The sequence below is a fragment of the Homalodisca vitripennis genome, chromosome 3 (genome assembly GCF_021130785.1).
Source record: "Homalodisca vitripennis isolate AUS2020 chromosome 3, UT_GWSS_2.1, whole genome shotgun sequence".
NCBI lineage: Eukaryota > Metazoa > Arthropoda > Insecta > Hemiptera > Cicadellidae > Homalodisca > Homalodisca vitripennis.
Window position 1 is genome coordinate 156,549,815 of NC_060209.1, and position 19,646 is coordinate 156,569,460.

The 19,646-nt window shown below is 35.5% G+C and overlaps 2 protein-coding genes across 3 annotated transcripts in view; both read right to left on the minus strand.

The window, feature by feature from the left end:
* The window catches only part of LOC124357695, a 354,027-nt gene that overhangs the window by 83,748 nt on the left and 250,633 nt on the right, over positions 1 to 19,646 (minus strand). The gene's annotated exons all lie outside the window — the stretch shown is intronic.
* On the minus strand, positions 1,104 to 19,280 carry LOC124357696 (interferon regulatory factor 2-binding protein 2). Its single transcript, XM_046809696.1, has 4 exons — positions 18,133 to 19,280; positions 6,299 to 6,556; positions 4,729 to 5,024; positions 1,104 to 3,974 (listed from the first exon to the last, which is right to left on the minus strand). Exons 1-4 carry the CDS (start codon positions 19,064 to 19,066, stop codon positions 3,849 to 3,851), a joined length of 1,614 nt encoding a protein of 537 aa, XP_046665652.1. The 5' UTR covers positions 19,067 to 19,280; the 3' UTR covers positions 1,104 to 3,848.

Here is a 19,646-nt window from a genome sequence, read left to right on the forward strand (position 1 = left end):
ATCATTTATGATTAACAAGTGTATTTAAAAATGTAGCTGAAGCAGTTTTTTTAACGATTTGGTAAAATTCTTCTATATCAACTTGGGACATTGTCATCAAAGACCATTGAAAGAATTAAAACCAAACAAATTTAACTCCTAAGCAGTATACAGTGAAGGTGTGCCGTTACCGAGACTAGCCACATGCAATGTAAAGGGGTCAAGACAAATTGGTTGAAAGGTGCTTATGAACATAGGATTATTTAGGTTGATATTACACGTTTTGTGTGGTAGCAGACAACTCTTGACTTACACAACATACCACTTACTGGTGCCTCAAGTTTCAGCTACTGATAACTAACTTAGTGATAGGAGGTGAGAACTTCAGTTCTTCAGACCATAAAGTTGAAACCTGCTCTGAAGAATTATGTTTAAAAATTGTGTTAATAAAACATACCATCTGGCATTCTTGCGAGGACACCAAAATCGGTCGTCATTCCAGTTGGACATACTATCATGTTGAAACGTAGAATTTGCATATAACGCAGGAAAACCTATTTATTTAGTTGATTCTTTTAGTTTAAGGACAAATAATACGTTTAAGATGAATCTGTTGATTAGAAATACTGTGAATTATCCATATTTTGATTATTTTACCAGGATAAAAGGTATTTCTTAAAATAACCTTTCATAATGACTATGATTTAATATTTGTAAATTTTTCTTGGTTACTTCCAGAACTTTATTTACCATTATAAATGACTAGCAGCAGTGAGTTTTCTTTCAAAAACTAAAATCTGCTTTTAGACAGAACTCTGAAACCTTTACCATGAACAGCCTGTTTGGGTCATTTAGTCAAAGTAAGAGAAATAGGTTTCAGTACCTTAAGACTGCTTTCTTTGATATGGAACCACCAAAAAATTATTGCGTACAATTCTGTTCTTTTATTTTCCTTCATTAAATAATAAAGGAATGTAAGGAGTAATGAAGAATGTCTTTCATTGTAAGACATTAAAAAGTGCTACTATGAAACGCCTTCATTTTATCAAAATGTCTTAACATATTGTACAATCTAGAAGAGGTTAAAGGAATATTATTACAATGGATATATAATTAAAACATCGTTTAACACCACAAAATAACTTTAATTGTCGTCATAAGATGAGTTGTTGACAGATGTAGAATTATACATGAACACTATGAAGCCTACTAAATGACTACACACGGAAATGCGCGTGATGGTATCAAAACACAGTGCGCACGACTATGTACACAACAAATTGTAACTTAATCTCAAATACCACTTCTGATACCCTTGGCTTTAAAACTTTAAATCATATCATTACTGTCTCTAGTATTCATTTCTTTATTAACTGTCATGCACTTGTAAAGTCACTTCTCATGTTAGAAAATACGGTTATTACAAATGTCAATCTTGAATCCCTTATTTCAACAGGAAATCCTGAAGAATGTCAGATTATAACCAGCCTAATTCTCCCAAAACTGTGAACCCCACTTTAAAATCTTTTAACAATACAAAATACTGATAACAAATGTTTTGATACAAACGCTGCTTGTTCAAAAGGTTTTACATAAAACTGTGACAGTAAAAACGAGAAGTTGCTCCTCTAGAAATCAGATCACAGCATGTCTCAGTCGGGCTCAGAGGTGCCTAGACTACGTAGTTGAGCATAGCTCCTACAAGCGACTGTGGTCTACTACAGATAGACACTGACTACATCTAGGACCTCAACAGTTAACAACCTTAAAACAAAATTCATTTTCAATTTCCGAGCGTAAATTTTGTTTCTCCTTGTAAGGTCAGAAACAAGATTTCAACAAACAAATTTTAAAATTACGAATAATTTTCCTACATTGAGGAAAACAATTTATTTTATTGGTAAACTTTCTAAGCCAAGTTCAGCAATATCAATACCAAAGCAAATTTTTATTCATTCCTCAACTATGAATGAAATGTAATGTATAATTAAATATATAAACGATAATGTAAATTCTGAAATTTAATCACTTTAGAACATGAAAACGATATAATATACTGATGGTAATTGGAAAGCTTCTTTTCCCTAAAAGACCAGTTACATACAGTATAGAAACAGTACTTCCACTAGAGAAGTCCGGACTAGAATGACAACAGACAGCACACCGGTCCACAAATCCACAAAAACCCCACTGAAGCCAGCTTCAGTGAGATTACGACCCGAGCGAGTGGGGATATTTTGTTTTAAGGTTGGCAGCCAACTTACACTAGGACTAAGGAACATATGACATTAACTCTCAGATTGATACAATATAAACAATATATATATACATAATCACTGGGACACATACCAATCATAATTTACATTTTATACAGGCCACTGACTTCCAACTAAAAATAACTTTGCATTGGAAACATACATTTCTTACGTTTATACAATTGAAGAGTGTCTAAAGAAACGTTTGGCTTGACTAACATAGCGAGTGCTGGAGTTCCTATAGCTCAGATGACTAGGCTTACAGTTAGGCGCAAATCATCTCTAGTCAGGTTAATTTTAAAATATGCTAAACAGAAGCCCTAGTCATGGAATTTACAAATCGATAAAATTTATAAACACAACACAAATATAAAACACAATAAATTAAGCAAAACACACTTGCTTTCTTAAACTCTAGGCTAAATTAAAGATCTGATACAAAACGTGTCATTCTAACTTATCAATTTAAACTAAAAGCAATGGAAATACTATGTATGAAATAAACAAAACCAAAAAAGGTGTAAAAAAACACAAAGAAAAGGAAAAAAAATTAAGAGTTTGAGTACATCTCTGCAAAATGTAGCTTTTTAAACTTTATATGAATAATTGGATTATTTCTCATTACAGCATGTTATTTTGTCTTTTCTACTAATAAGACATTATTTTAAATATAAGCTTTCCTAATATAAATATTTTAAAATACTGACAAAACTATGAACATTTTTACATCTTTTTTAGATTGACTTGCAGCTCTTAAAACATACTTATCCATAAATTTGTACTAATTTGCATCTACGTGTTCTGGACCATCCATAACAATAACTGCCTCTCCACAGAGATGGACATCACATGATGACTCGAAGGAATCATTAAATCTCAAACAAATCGAACATAGGTATATTCTTGTTTCTACATCCGTTTTGATTTTAATTGCACATTTTAACCCCTGATGTTAAGACATAAATTCTTCTTTCCTAAATCACCTTCTTTAGAGAGTACAAACCTTATATTAAATAAATTTTTTTATCTTCAATGGACAGAAAACAATACCTAAAAATATATAGCAAAAATTTAAAAAAATAACTGTCAAAATGAACAATAGTGAAATTTTTGTGTTAGACCAACAAGAAATGACCTGATGAAGTAGGTGAGTTTGATATGGGCAAAACAACAACATAAGGTGAGAAACTGAAAGAAGAAAGTAAATGTAAGTGGTATAAATGTGTATATTTATTGACTGCTCAAGTCCTGCCATCACAGCTGTTACACAACACATTCACAATAAAGCCATTTTGATTTTCTGATACAAACATCAACAGAGATCACAAAACAATACAAATAAAAACTCGATATAATACTAAATAATTATTATACGTATTCACATGATAGAAATTATGCTTAATTTGTACATTGATGTAGCACGGGTGGCTACAAAGATCTCTGCGACAAACCGACAACGATACAACTGATACCTGACGACAGATCTGCGTTCTCTGTACAACCCGCTGTATTTACAGGCGATGTGCGTCCGGGGACGAAATGCCGACAACGCCAAAGCCCTTCACAGGGCAGGGCAGGTAAGGTTCAGGACCCCCACGGGGCAGCCACGCCCCCTTAAGTTTCCCTTTCCTTCTTCACTTTGAATTCTTCTCCCAGGATAGTTGCTATTTCACCCTGCATGAATGCCCATGGCACGTTGGAGTTGGCCAAGGGACATTTCTCTCCACTGGGACAGTACACCTATGAAATATGTTTAGTTAGTTTGACACAACACACAAACAGAACAGTAAATTTAACAGAAGCAGGAAGACATTGTTGGGTTATTATATGTTATGGTAGCATTGCTTATAGCATCACTTAGTTAAATTACATTCTACAAATACAGAATAATAAGACTGTAACACTACCAAAAAATAGAATCATTTAAGAGCACAAAAACTATTAAATCAAGATGCCAAATGCAATTTCTTTATTCACAGATTGACAAAGCAATAATAAATAGTATTACAAAAGATTTGTTATCGATTTTCAGAAATTACTGAATGGTGGTTTATTGCAATATTTACATAATTGAGGGTATTTATGTAAATTGTAAGTTATTAGTAATTCTTTTAAAATGTGTAATCAAAAATGATGTTGGAGAGTCTATTGTGAAATATTAATGGCTGATTAATGGTTGACGGGATCGTGATTTCTTGTATAAATATACAATGTGACTAAATTGGCCTCAATACTGAATCTCATTTACCACTCAGTGTATAATTTATTCATCACTGCCACAACAAATGTCATACATCGACTTTTTAAATATTACTCCATCAGTTTTTTGAGTGTGATTCAGGTATCAAACTAAGGAGAAATCTATGAATGAAGATATGTATGAATGATAATATTAATAAATTTTCATTTAAATACTATAACTCAACTCTTACTTTATACTAGGCCTAAACTCATGAATCGACAATCTAAAGAGCAAAAAATGATAAAAACTGACCTCGGAACCTGCACCTTGCCGCTTGATGCTATCCCGGGAGCAAGGGAAGCAGAACTTGTGTTGAGGGACCGATGGACACTGCACAAAATGTGTGTCTTCTAACCTCTCCTGGCACAATGTACACTTGAGAGTGGCGGTGGGGGCGGGCGTACCGACGGCAGGAGTCTCGCCTGTGGAGGGAGGCTCGGTACCCGTGGGAGTGCCTGCGCTGGAACCCGCGTTGGGGTTCTCACTCGACGTCACCGTGGTCGAGCTCACGTGTCGGCTGCCTGAGGACCTTCGTCCGCTTGAGGAGCCTATAAACATACAATTCATGCTATAATAGTCCGTCAATGGTAACAATGGTACATCAGTTTTAAACAGTATATCTCTCTCTTTTGCAAATCAATAAAATGTCTGAAATGGAAAAGGAAAAAAACAGTTACGCTTTTATTGGTTAGTGCTTGATTTACAGTTTTGCCTTTTGTCAGGTATTACTGGACTTTTCCTCACAAATCTTTTAGTGTTTTGAGATTGGTATAATCACTATCAACACTATATGTCCTGCTGAACCCATATGGTTACACTACAATGTTAGGTAAAGGTTTTCATCAGAATCTGTCTTATAAAAAGTAAAGCCTTCGGCTTTGTTAATTTTAGTTTTATATATTTAGTTATTTTTTTAATTATTCTAACTCAAATAGTTATATGTAATTTACTTTACATCTGATTAGTTTCTCAAAGTATTCTACAGTTGTGTTTTGTTTACGTCTTCTCATATAGAAATGTAACACTTATACTTTACACACCTGTACATTTTGTTATGTACATTATTGTACCTGTACATGTATAATTACATTATCATTAAATATTCAATTTCATCCTCCCGAGTGCATTTTATTAGATGCAATGGAGAAGTAAAATCTACCTACAATATTTTTGTAACAACATTTTGATCTGCTATTAGTTTTTTAGCATCAAAATTCACTTAGGCAACACATAGTCAGAATAAATGTCCTATAGAAAACAGAATTATTTTCAAATTAAAATTAAAAACTATGAAGATTAAATACAATTAATTCAGGCTGTTAGTTGAGGGTAACTTACACAAAAGATTCCACTCTAGTAAAGCAGTAAATTAGGCTAAAACTAACCTTACCTGAAGAGTTAGCTGAATGTTGGGAGCCTCTGGAGTCAGAACGGTGCACTCCGGGTGGAGACCCTCCAGAACAAGGAGGAGAGGTTAACTAACACACCAAAAACCACTTCTGGTAAAGTAATAAATGAAGCTGAACCTAACCTTACCTGAAAAGTTGGGAGTCTATGGAATCAGAATGGGGACCTCCTCCTCCCGGCAGACTCTCAGGCACTACGAGAAGTGGTTAACTTACACATGAAAGTCTATTATTTTAAGGTAGTAAATGAAGCTGAACCTAACCTTACCTGAAGAGTTGGGTGAGTGTTGGGAGCCCCTGGAGATAGAACAGGGACCTCCTGTTCCCGGCAGAGACCCTACAGTACTGCCAGAAGTTAACTTACACACAAAATTCCACTCTATTAAAGTAGTAAATGAAGCTGAACCTAACCTTACCTGAAGAGTTGGGTGAGTGTTGGGAGCCCCTGGAGGCAGAACGGGGACCTCCTGCTCCTGGTGGGGACCCTCCAGCACTACGAGGAGAGCCAGGGGGTAGCGTGTCGGCCACAGACATGAGAGCTGCCATGGGTGACTGAGTCGTGGCTCCTGGAGTCTGGGGTGTCTGCCCCGCTACTGTCTCGGGCGGTGAGGTGGTCCGTGGGCCTAGAGGAGATCCAGCCCCTCCACTCGTCAGGGAACCTCCACCTGGGTATCCTGCAACATACATCAAAATTATTGTTTATATCAACTGTAGTGATCCAGCATTAATTTAAAATGACCTCAGTTACCAACTTGTCAGCATTTTGAGATAGAACTGTGGAACACAGCAAGCCATATGAAGAAACAGTTCTACTCAGGCTAATTTCATTGGAGAGTTTATAGTAGAGAAATTTATAGCATGACCGGTGACTTCGAGATGCGCCGTAGGCAAAGACGGAACTAAAGTGGTGGGGGGGGTGGAGCGGCTCAGTCTGTTGCCGTATTTAGCCTTGTGAACTTCGGTCTCCAGTCTTCTATACGTGCCGCCCAAAAAACATTCGCTTGTGCCAATTCACGAGTTGTAATACAATTTATGAGAACCCTTTCTTACCATCAGGTATCTCTACTGCGAAACTCATTAAGAAGGGTGAGCTATGAACACAATTTCGGCAGAACAACATAGTCATTGTTAAGATCACGTACATCCGGTCCCAATATTTCCAAGATTTCCTGTATTGAATTCCCCACCATAAAAGTCCGTCGCCGTAACTTCAAAAGAGTCTAGAAATGTTCAAATATTCTCAAGGTCTCCTATACTAAATTGCTCATCATAAAAGACCACCGTGGTAAGAACATAAGGGTCTAGAAATGTTGGCAAACACTACAATATTCGGCTCCCGCCACCACTATGAGCCGGGAGCCGAAAACTCTCAGTAGGGTTAGTAGCACCGTATTCACTCCCCTACTTTAGATTGTGCCCCCACGCGCTCAACTCCTCCACTCCTCACGCGCATCCCACCGGTCATTCTATAACTTCCCTAGAGTACATGACAATTATTACAATGAGTACAAAGTTGGCCTTTCCCCACCCTATATAAACGAGTTTAAATACTGTTTATTAAGTTTACTCTGCAGAATAATACCCAAAAGAGTATAATACAGTATCATATTCTTAGATTTATTTTATATTTTATTGTTGTATATAATTATTTGTTTATTTGTGTATTTGATATAATTTAACCATTCCTCTCACTTTGCGTTATATCACCGGCCGTTGGTGGAAGTCACTTTTAAGCCGTTGGTCCCCAGATTAAGTGTTAAAGAGGGGTTCTTAGTCCTAACTTCAACTGGTAAAATAAGACTTCTTTACTCTACTTTATCACTCAGATTGTGCAGCCTAATTAATCGAATTGACCATTACATTTTACTTATTCGGATGAATGAATAATATTTACCATGTCCCAAAAGTATAGTACCTAATTGTTTTTGACAGTAACATCAAAACAACTTGAAAAATGTTGTAAATATTGACAAATAATTCATTAGTATACTATAGTTTTAAATATCGTAGACGTATGTACCAAACTTTCCTTTCAAACTACATTAGCTTCTCTTTACACCATCAAACGAAGGAGAGTAATATATAAATGCTTTCAGGAGCATAATACATAAATGCTTTCACTGCCAGTCCGATAGTTGATAAGTAACAAGCAGTGTCACAAATACAAGTTTCCAGATGTGAAAGTGAACGAGTTTACAGGTTTACTGTGCAATCCCTGTGTTGGTATATAAGATAATTCTTTCACTGCAGCACCTGGTAATGGTCTATGTGGCAGTGTGTCACACATCTACCAGCTGATAGAGGCGTGATCAGTATAAAAACCTCATATAAGACAAAACAACTGAATGATATTATCAAAACAAGGAGCGTGGTGTAATTGGCAAATTTAGTGTCTTGGCAGTAAGAAATTTGCCTATTATACGATTGATATGGTGCATAACAGCTCTGCAATGATAACAAACAGCACAATCAAATAGAATGAGTCAGGAGTGTGAGTCATTGTAGCAGTATGAAAATTACATCGCAGTTATTTACCCAGGTGGTAGGTAGAGTTCCATCAATCTGACAGCTAATACATTTTCCTACAATTCTCAACTCGTATATCATGTTCACCCTGAAATGGCGGAAAGAAAACTTTTGTTGGCTCTCTAAAATGAGATACACAATATATATTTCTTTAGGTTGTGTTCATTTCTTCTAATAGTAAATTCTTTCCTCCAATGACTTTAAATTGAATTACGCCAAAACAAGTATCAAAGCCTTTTGCAATTTTTGAAATTAAACTTAACTAGTAAAGGTTGCTTCCACTGAAAAAGTTTCTTGTCATTATATTATTATCCGCTTGACTTCTTTTAAAATGTATCTAATCTAAACTGATTTTCTTATAAACAATTTTTTTCTGTAGAAACAAACTAATATTTTATGGTTTCCTTTACGAAAATATTTATTAAATAGTTATATCAGGTTAATGCAGAGTTTCTAGGCATTGGTTTTGAACCTTACTAAAAAGCATAGTTGAATAAATAAAACCAATTAATGGCAGAGTAATATTGTAAGATGACCAACAAAATTACTGAGGATGCTAACAAGGAGTAATAGGTTATCTCTAAAATTTACTTATGTTATTAAAAATTCTCCACTGCTCGACTTTCTACCTTTCTACTCGATATACAAACTAGAATTTTAACAAATTTTTTTTTAGGAAACACAATAAAGGCAAGTTTGAAGATATAACCAAGCACAGGAGTAAATGGCACTATATTATGTAGATACATGAAATCACAAAGGTGTGACCATTTCAATGTTTTTGTTACTACAATCTTACTACAAATGTATACCCAGTCCGTGCTGTTCTTGAATGTAAAGCAAGATGTATAGGCTAATAGAATCAGAATTAAATAATGATAACATTCAAATAGTCACAAATTTTGAATTTGGGTCAATATTCTACGTGTAAAACAAATGTACAGAAGACTTCTTAAAAGTAATGTAAGGAAACTATCTCTTCTAAAGCACTATGTGACCTGTTAACATACGTGTTACTAAAGGACAAGTTTTCTGTCATTTTCGATAGTGTATGATATAAAAAAGCATCGCCAAATTTTGACTAGTTTTAAATTTTTGTGAAAGCTTACATCTCTTAAGAGTTATGGCACTTGAAAAAGGATTGATTCAAATCCTGAAAACATAGTCTATTAATTTTTTAATATTAACGATTAAAAAGTTCTAAAACTTATTATCCTTTCAAATCATCCATTGTCAGTAATAAATTTTGAACAAAGAAAATGTGCTATGGAACATATTAACTTATTATAATTCTACCTCCAAAAATTGTATCTCTTATCTCAAACGTTTGAACTAATTATTGATCATTACAAATTAAAAAAAGATATATTATAGTGATGATAAATGGATAGAACCTAGATTTGCCAGCCACATTCTGGTTAAGCTTTTTTAAACCCATAGAATCGGCCAACTTTTTTCCGAACTTGTTATCTTAACCTGTTACTACAGCATACTTCTTTTCCCTCTCTAAATAGACTTGTAAATATATAAAAAGCACGATATTAATAATATACTAATATATTAAACATGACTTTTAAAATCTAACACAAAGAGGAATGAGAAATTTGATAATCGAAAACAAACATTTCAAAAGCTGGTGCATTGGGGAAAATACAATGTTTAATCCTATGACTGTAAACATTAAACCATTTGAAATGTTCGCTATGAATACATGATGGATTTTAAATACTGCAAAGTAAAACATATATTGAACAATAGATGCCCCACTTAGACCAGCCTGGTCTAAGTGGTTTAGAGGATGGGTCTCTAAACTGGCTCAGTAATTTGGATTTAGCTTTGTGACGGGAGATCTTAATATTATTCTTAATTTATGACTCAAGAACTTTGTTCTTACGTACTTTTTAATAATTGTAATTTTTAATTTATTTATTTATGGATAGCTGCCTTTGTCCCCCATACGATATATATATATATATATATATATATATATATATATATATATATATATATATATATAATAGATGTCCCAATTAGTCTTCTGGCCATCGAACGTATAGCCATAAGAAAGAAAAAAGTTCAAAGTTCGTAGAAAAGTTATATTTTCGGCCATTCTAGCATGTAAACAAAGTTTTATATAAATGTTAATAATCACACAGACTACACCGTTGTAAACGTTTCAAACGCATTCCCAACTCATTCTAAATGCAATTAAATTAAGATTTAGTAACAAAGTATTTATTAGTTTGAAGACTGTAATGACTTGATTTATAATTAAGAATTTAATAATAATAATCAATTAATTTAGTTGTATATTCATTCTTCTTAAGCGTTGTCTTAACAACTTTGCTAATACATTCTTTTTATGACAATAAAGTAGTTTAATATAAATTACTCGATTGCAGTTTGGTATAGATCAAATATACTGCTATCAAACATGAAAAGGAATAACTAATATCAATGTTGTCAACAAAGTTACAAAGTTCATAAGGATAAACCGACTACCGAGAAGCGAGAGGAACGAGACGGCAACATCGCTGCGTCGAAGTGGCAACAGCGCGCGTGACGTCACAGTGCATGGCTCAGCGATTACGGCACTGCATTCCACAGCGTAGCCGAGATGAGCCGAGCACAGCCGAACGCCAGCGGAAACAAATGAAGGCCATGACGTCACGCTTATTCACTACATTGAAAGGGATCGATCGCAGTGGCTCTCTCCCTAGACCCACTTTCCGCTCACCACGGCGGCGTATGCTACGAGTAAACAAAGACAGGTTTGGGAAATTTAGTTGAGAACATTTTATTTTTTGTTTAGGCTACGTTAGATTATATCAGTTCATTGATAAGTTTTATCAGTCTTAGAGTAAAAACTTTAGCAGCAGTTATTTACAAACATTGTTTCAACAACTTTTAATTTAAAGTTCATGCCTCTTGATAGCAATCTGATGAACAGGAAGGAGCTTAATTCGTGGAGGCATGCAAAGAGGACATGGTCTACAACTGAACACAGCTGAGATCTCCATTCTTCTTTTCACTCTAATTAACCGGTCAGGGCCCGGACGTGAGAAGCCCATGATACAAGTGTGTGAAAGGAAATGAGCTATTGTGGCTATGATAACCAGATTCCGGTGAATGGAACCAGACGACATTCTACTAAAACTAAAACTATCAAGGTTGTCTCCAAGAGCTATGTATTTATATCATACACCCGTGGATAGTCAATAAACTAGGCCTTTATTGAGGAATATTATTGAAAACAAATTTAAAATATCAGAATGCACAGTCTATATGTATAAAAGATACCGTAATGAAACATTTTTCAGGGTATCCTTATATTCTGACAATGTGCTGAATACAGTATTTCACTGGACCTGAAATTCTGTTTGGATGATGATTTTGTTACTTGTGGAGGGTGCTCTGCCTATTCCTGAAGCCAAAAGGATGAGTAGGAAATAAAGGATCAAGCATCGACAAACCAACATAATTTGTATTCCAAAATTGATCCCTTCTCAAAATTGATGAATAATATATACAGAACTATCAACAGTCAGAATTTTGACATTGTACGTTATTTTTTTTAACTTTATTTCCAAAAACTAGCATTCCTTTAAATACACGGTTGATATTAGGTGCTTGACCATATTAATACCGGAGGGCAGTAAGTAAATAAAGCTTACGTGTTTGACCTTTTTTATTAATAAAATATACAAGAGAGATATTTTCTTTTTGTCTATTTGATATACTACTGCAACTAAAAGTAATTAATAAAAAATGATTTCCTCAGGCGAGTTAAAAAAATGCCACCACTTGAGATCCGTGACAATGAGGTCATCAATTATTGATTGGGATACCAATGTGAAATGCATTTACAGGACAGAATCATTTTACCAAATTATATTTAGAAAGAATTTATTGAAGTGATTACTTCTTTTGGTGGGCTATGGATATATATTTTGCACAGATCAAAAATTTTCGTTTCGCGTCACGCAACGTCGCGTCACGCTAGAGGGGCGGGAATTTCTGAATTTCAAGATTGTAGTCAAAATGATACTGACCAAAAAAGTGGAAATGCAGAAATAATTACTACATTTTTCCACTATATTATAAAAATGAACTAATGGTTTTGTAATAACTGAAATAAGAAATAAAAAGCATGGAATAAAATCATGCTAAATATCTTGTTGTTCCAAATCTCGTTGAACCTAAGTTTTTATCGTTTGAAATTGTTAAACTTAATTTATCTTTTAAAAATTCAATTAATGATTTGACGTTGTCACTAAATTTTATTAAAAGCTGTTTTTACGTAAATTACGTTTAAAGTTAATGTAAGGTAAGGCCCAATGCAATTGAGTAAAGGTTATAATTATAATCAACAGAAAGACTAATTTTCTTCCAAGATTAAATTACACTACGCCTTTGTTAGCAAGAAAAGATCTAATCGCTTTATCGTTAACCCTTGTTTAAATCTCGTCAAGACGGAACTAGTACGAGTAGTGAACTAGAATGGGAAATAATATTAACCGTGATGAAATTCAATTTAGAATCCGACGAGCTTTAAACACTGCTATTAAATTATGCAGTAAGTTAATCAACGTTACGTTGGATTCCTTAATAAATACATTAGTAGTTCGTAGATTTATTCAAACCAGTATTTTACCGTATATTTTAGTATGTTTGATTTTTTTCTCAATTATAACAAGTAGTGGCTAGAATATTTCAAGTTGCAGTTGGGTTCCTCTACAACACACTAAAATTATTTTAGTACAAGGGACTTAGCCGTTTTTTCTCCTGGCGTTTATAAGTTTATTTTTTCAAATACAAAACTAACTAGTGTTAAAAAAGCCTAAAAAATAATTAATCTTCGGCTCGTACAGTTTTCAACTGTATACTGACAGAATGGACTTCATGTCTGTCGTATTCGTTCCATACAGGTGGAACTGTTCGTGGAACGCAAATATTCCACTGTAACTGATAGCATTATATGCTGATAAGACCAAAATAGATCGTAGTATGACTCAAGGTTTTAAAGTGACTCATGTTGTATTTTATCATCTGTCTTTACTATCTGCGGAGTTATTGTGTTTCAACCATAAACCTGTTTTACATCCTGTCAATTTCAATTATGTTTATAGGCCTATTTCCAACAAAATTTATTTGAAAACAGAATTTTTGTTTCGCAAGACTATACACTCGTTTTATTTACTTTCCAATCGATGTATTTTATCCTAAAATATTAATATTACAATCAAACCATGATGGATATTACTCGCTTTCAAAAGATTTAATTACCTTAAAATCAGAAAAATTCTAGAGAAATTTCTAAATGTTCATTATGAACAAGATGTTTCTTACTTTCCTCAAAGGCGAAATTCTTAATCCATTCACTTCAAAGCCTTCATGTAAGACACTCAGGTTGTTTAAAAAGTACATCTTTAGTAAAAATGGATTCTCTTAAACAAGTTCCTGATCTTAGTCGAGAAAGGAAAACTTCCTTTCAAACACCTTACGGTATACGTCTTTCGCGGACCTTTGTCATATTATACTTCCCCATGGATGGATAGGCTCATATTCCACAAGTCGTAACAATTCCCTAGGTACACAAACATCTGCTTACAATATCTTACAAGTATTCGCGACGTAGAAGTAGGTCGAGTACAGTTAGGTTAGGTTGGTCTGCTATATTAGGACTTGCCAGGATTGACATCGTGCCAGGTCTGACGTCACGACTACAGTGTTGCCAGACTGTGCACCTCTCACAGTCACCACACCTATCTGCGGCCAGTGATGTTGACTGTTCTCAAAACATCGTGTATACCTACAGTTGGCGTTGTTATGCACCTACACGACCACTTTTAACACGGTATAAATAAACGTTTTTATGTCTAGCCACTGTACACCCAGACTGCATTACTACAACATTACATAAATAAATGAGTTTTGTATGGATTACTACAGTGAAGAAAAGGTCAACGAGGTATATTCATTTGAACATAGTTTACCAATATATTCGTTTGAACAATAGTTACAACTAACATAAAATGAAACGATAAAAATCAAAAATTTGAAACTAAAAATAGAAAAGAATAATAAATATAAAAAAAATAGATACATACTTTTGGAATTTGTATTTTAAGGTTCAGTAAATGGTGTGATTCATAATAAAATGAATAACACTCTTGAAACATTGATATGTACAAATTACTTACATTAGTACAGTATTGTGAGAATAGTTAAACATACCAAGAGAAAACATTAACATTAATAGTAGATAAAAACCAGAAAAGGTTCTTTGAATGTACATAAATCATTCAAAGGTATAACAAAAGCACATAAACCCAAATAAAGATGGATTAGGTATAATTACAAATCAGATTCATGTATGCTGCGAATTTATGATTGTTTTAAAGTAATGAACAACATAGATACATGGTATTTTATTTAAAAAAAAAAAAAAAAAAAAAAAAAAACTGTTACTACCCGTAAATAGCGGGCTTAATTCTGTCCACGATTCCGTTGGAGTCCATGTGATCTGCTGACTCGGCTAGTTTTAGCGCAAATCGTTTCTTATTTTAGCAATTTTATAATCATTTGTATAATCCATTTGAGCATTTCTGGGTACATGAAGCCTTTAAAAAAGAGAAAGCTTGGAAAGACCACCGAAGTAATTATGGTATTTTTAAACAAAGCGACCTTTTGAGAACAGATTTCGATGGAAACCCCTGGTCGCTGTCGCTGTGTGTCTCGGCAACAACAACCAACAAATCAAGGCTGTCTGGCCATTGCCTCGGTTCCGGAACCGACCACTTTCTAAACTAAACCGGAAGATAACTGAAACTGACGTGGTTATTGCCTTCACAAATTCTTGTACTGTACTGAACACAAACACAAAGACGCAACTACCTCAACTCTTCAATCTCATCCAAATTTGTAGACTATATTATCAATGCAATTATTTTACATGCCCTTACATAATTATAGCTCGTATTTCTTGTACATTCTTGTTCAAGTCTATAATAAATTAGCATGTTAACGCTAAAAATGTCCTATCGATTTTAAGGAGTAATGCTAATTTTTCCAGAAAACTATTATAGGCACAATACCATACTGACATTTGCATCGAGTAAGTTTCTTAATAATACCTATTGTTGTACATAATTGTATTCATCCCTAGATCGGAACATATTTGTAACGTATCATCATTTAAAATTCTATTCAAAATTAAATGTGGCATTAGTGCCTATTGTTAACATTTCGGTCACGAATTCAATCTACTTTAGAAATATCGAACATCTGTATTGCCCAGGCCTACAACACATGGCCCGACCCGCTGGAAGGCTAGCGGAAGAGGGGCCTGTAATGAATGGTTGAAGGGAAGCACCAAGCAGCTGGCTGCTAGCATCTACGTCACAACCTCCCCCGTCTATTATTGTACAGCCCAGACCGGTTGTCTGGCGAGGGGAAAGTTATAACGGACCTAAACGAATTGGGGGAGAACCAGTTTTCTAATGTCACTAATGCACTTGTATATAGGTATTTTATGATTTTCAAGATCATACGTAAAAAAATAATTATTTAGTCTTCTAAATGATACATACTTAGAGCTGAGACTTTGATCAGAGTATTATTACTAACTATAATACAGAATATTTAATAAAGTTTCATTAATTTGCAATACATATTATGTACTAAAGAATGTCAGTTTAAAATTGACAAAGATAAAAAAAGAACTGAAAAATATATTTAGCTTTGATAGTCTATAGTTTTTCTGTATTCATGAATATTTATTATATTTATTGGTCAAACAAAACCAATAACATACATTACTCTCTGTAAAACGAGTTTAAATTCGTATTATATATACCTATATATTCACTTCGGGTGTATAAAAGCAGAATTGCTTTTATTTACTTTTGTAAATTTTGTTTGCTGTGTTATTTTTACATGTTAAAATAAATAACATTAATTTATTTTAATGTTATTTATTTTAACAAGTACTTTTTTGCGATTCAATGTTTATTGAAATTAAATAAGGCTATTGCCATTTATACAATTTAATGTGTATATATATATATATATATATATATATATATATATATATATATTAGGTTATAATTGTTAATAGAAGAAGATATATTACAAATTGAGACCATATTATAATATAATATGCAAAGAAAAACGTTTATTATAAAAATATAGCAGTGACTTCCACTATTTGTCCTCGCTGTAAAATGGCTTTTTTTAATATTGTATGCAAATTTATAAACTGTTCTACAAACATTAAAAAAGTAACATCATACAGTTCGTGTACTCATGCCTAAAAGTACAAGATTTAAGAAAAAGAGAGAAGTGTTAAGTAGGTACTTTCCAAATGTTTTTTTTTTTTTTTTAAACAACAAACAATGTGAAGTGGGTAGAATAAATATGTACCATACATTACTTTCTGTAACCTATAAGATACAATATTTGTGTGTACATATTTTTACTACACTTTGAACCATTCTTAAAAAATGATGTATTTGTAATGCAATAATTGTTTAAACAGCTTAAACAAGCGCACTGTTTTGGTCATAAAAGAACTTTTCAAAACTAATCTAAGACCGAATCATAAAATTTGCAGTAATATTATAATATCTCAGACCATACAATGTGTGATTTGGTTAATATCAGATTAATTCAGATTATGCAATTTTATCTTTAAGGAGCCTGTGTAATTTGATATTTGTTCATGGCCAGAAACAACCTCAAAGGCATCCTAACACACTACAACATATTATACCTTAACAGTATAATTTTTAAGCTCCATCAGGGCCAACATGGGGATTTGAAAGTACAGTAGCAAGTTTCAATTATTTATACTTGGAAACATCAAAGAACGAGAGCTGCTTTAAACTTTTGTGACTAGCGCAAAAAATCTTAAGTAATCTTAAGGCCTTCAGAATCGTTGGGAATGTCACCTCAGTAAAGTTATTGATCTGAATGTTTGTATTGAAACTGGAAACGACAAGGTAAGGCAAGGCAACGATTATTGTAACCAGAGACCGGGCTGGTGATCTGCGCTGGCGCATGCGCAACGGGGGGGTCGTGACGTCACCCGAGCGTCGGCCATGTTACGTGAGGAGGAGGAGGGGGAGGGGGCTTATCGACCACATCCTGTCCTGGCTACGTAAACATGGCCCTTGATGCATGACATAATACAGTACGGTGCCGCTGCCGCAGCGCGTACACATCTGACTGTACGTGCCATCTTCTCCCCCAGCGTTACGTAAATAAAGGAAGATATAAACAACACATGCATTGATTGATAAAGTAAAACAAATAAGTTTATGAGCATGTGGCCAATGATATTAAATACTAGAAAATTACCTCAACCAAGGGATTAATTACCGTATAAATTATTTAATCAAACTAGGCATGTTTATCTAAGTTAGTTTTAAAATAGTTTAGACTCTTCATCTAACTCTTTCACCTAAAAATATCGAGTGACTTCCCAACTCGTAAAAATATGCATCTTGAAAAATAATTTTTAAACGTAAATTTGTACTTTAGTGACAACAAATGCATTTAAAAAGGAACAATATCTTGTAAATATAAAGCCTAGCAGCCAACTATTTTACAGGATATATGTCATACACTGTATTCCTAACATTATTTAGAGCAATCCTAATGTTTTTACGCTACTAAAGTTACAAAATCTCAACGTTTATGGTATAATGGTATGTGTACTTACCGTTGGGTTTGAATGACGTGGCAGTGTCAAACGAGGGAGCCCTTATGGGGTGCTTGGGCTCGGCTTTGAATGAGCGTTCGAAGGGAATAGCCAAGCTGACCGCGGGTAAAGAGTCTCCTCGAGTAAGGGGAGGCCGGGAACTGTGACCCTGATCGTCCACGACCATCCTCTTAGCGGGTCCTCCGTCACCGTTGGCGTGAGCGTGGTGCGGGTGGTGGTCATCGTCATCTGCCGAAGTGGACAAGCCGCGCTTCAGGCCGATGGTCTGGGGCGGTAGCGAGTTAGGTCTACCCTGAGGCATCTGGTGTGCGGCCGCAGCCATGTGAGCCGCTGTCGGCAGACGGACGGCCGTCCGGGACATTCCGGATACCATCTCGTGCTCCTCCGAGCTCTGGAGGCCCCTGGACATCCCCTGGGACGATGACCCACGGGGTGGCGGTGGTGCAGCGTATTCGGTGAGAAGACCGGCAGTACGCGAGTGGTGGAGTGTGGCGTACCCCGCGTGTAGGGATCCGGCACCCGGCGGCGGCTGCTGGGTCTGTCTCGCGGATATGTGAGCCGCCGGCGGCATCCCGACAACTTCTAGACTCGCTACTCCGTTCTGGTGGGCAGCCTCGTGGCCCGACCCTCCCGTGCTCCCCGACCTGTGGAACGACGAGGAACTCTTGCTCGCCGAAGAATGGTGATGGTTGGAGCTCCCTTGGGAGCTGCTGCTGCTACTCCCTCCGGACCGACTCTCCTGGAAACCGTGAGCACGTTTCATCTGTCGCGCCGTCTCGAGCACCAGCTCTATCCTGTCGGCACCCTCGTAGTTCACACAGCCGCGACACACCATCTCGGAAAAGTCGTGCAACATCGCCCACGGCATTCGCGGCAAGTCGCACAAGTAGCAGTGCTGACGCTTGCCCAACTGCATCACAGACATCTTCACCATTTGAGTTTAACTCGCACTAGAGAAAACAAAAACAAAATATTCGCGTTTATGGAAAATAAAACTGAACACTACACAATAACAACTGAAACTCGCGTCACGGGTAGATGACAAACATGGTTGGGAATCACAATGTGTACGCGATCATCGCGAGACCGCTCAGTCCTCACTCAAATCCCGTTCTCAGCCAAACTGAGAGAGTGAACCGAGTGGCGAGGAGCCGCCGCCGATTCCCCTCCCCCTCCCCCTACCACTCTCCCATTCAGTGTCTGCGCACAACCCGCTCCCGGCGGCGGCTACGCGCACCTCAGCTCCCCCTGCATGTTCTTTGTTCCGTTGCGCCTGCATCTACATCGGTTTTGTTATTGTGGGATAGGATAAAATGGTTTTATTTTGAATTCATCGATGTTTTATAGATCAGTTCAGGTTCGACAGCAGAATAGTTGAAATCGACATCATCTCAAACGAAAACCAGAGCAATAGTACTTTACTGTCATGATGGTGCTGTAAGACAATAAAATAATCATCCATTTAAAAGATGTATAAAGTAGATAAAACAAGAGATACTTCAGATAGTAGTCAT

Excerpts from the sequence above, each read along its gene's own strand:
- LOC124357696 (XM_046809696.1), bottom strand. The coding sequence starts at position 19,066 with ATGGTGAAGATGTCTGTGATGCAGTTGGGCAAGCGTCAGCACTGCTAC. Across the intron at positions 5,025-6,298 it reads ACACTCACCCAACTCTTCAG|GCTCCTCAAGCGGACGAAGG; the intron begins GTAAGGTTAGGT and ends GTATGTTTATAG. Across the intron at positions 3,975-4,728 it reads GGCAAGGTGCAGGTTCCGAG|GTGTACTGTCCCAGTGGAGA; the intron begins GTCAGTTTTTAT and ends CATATTTCATAG.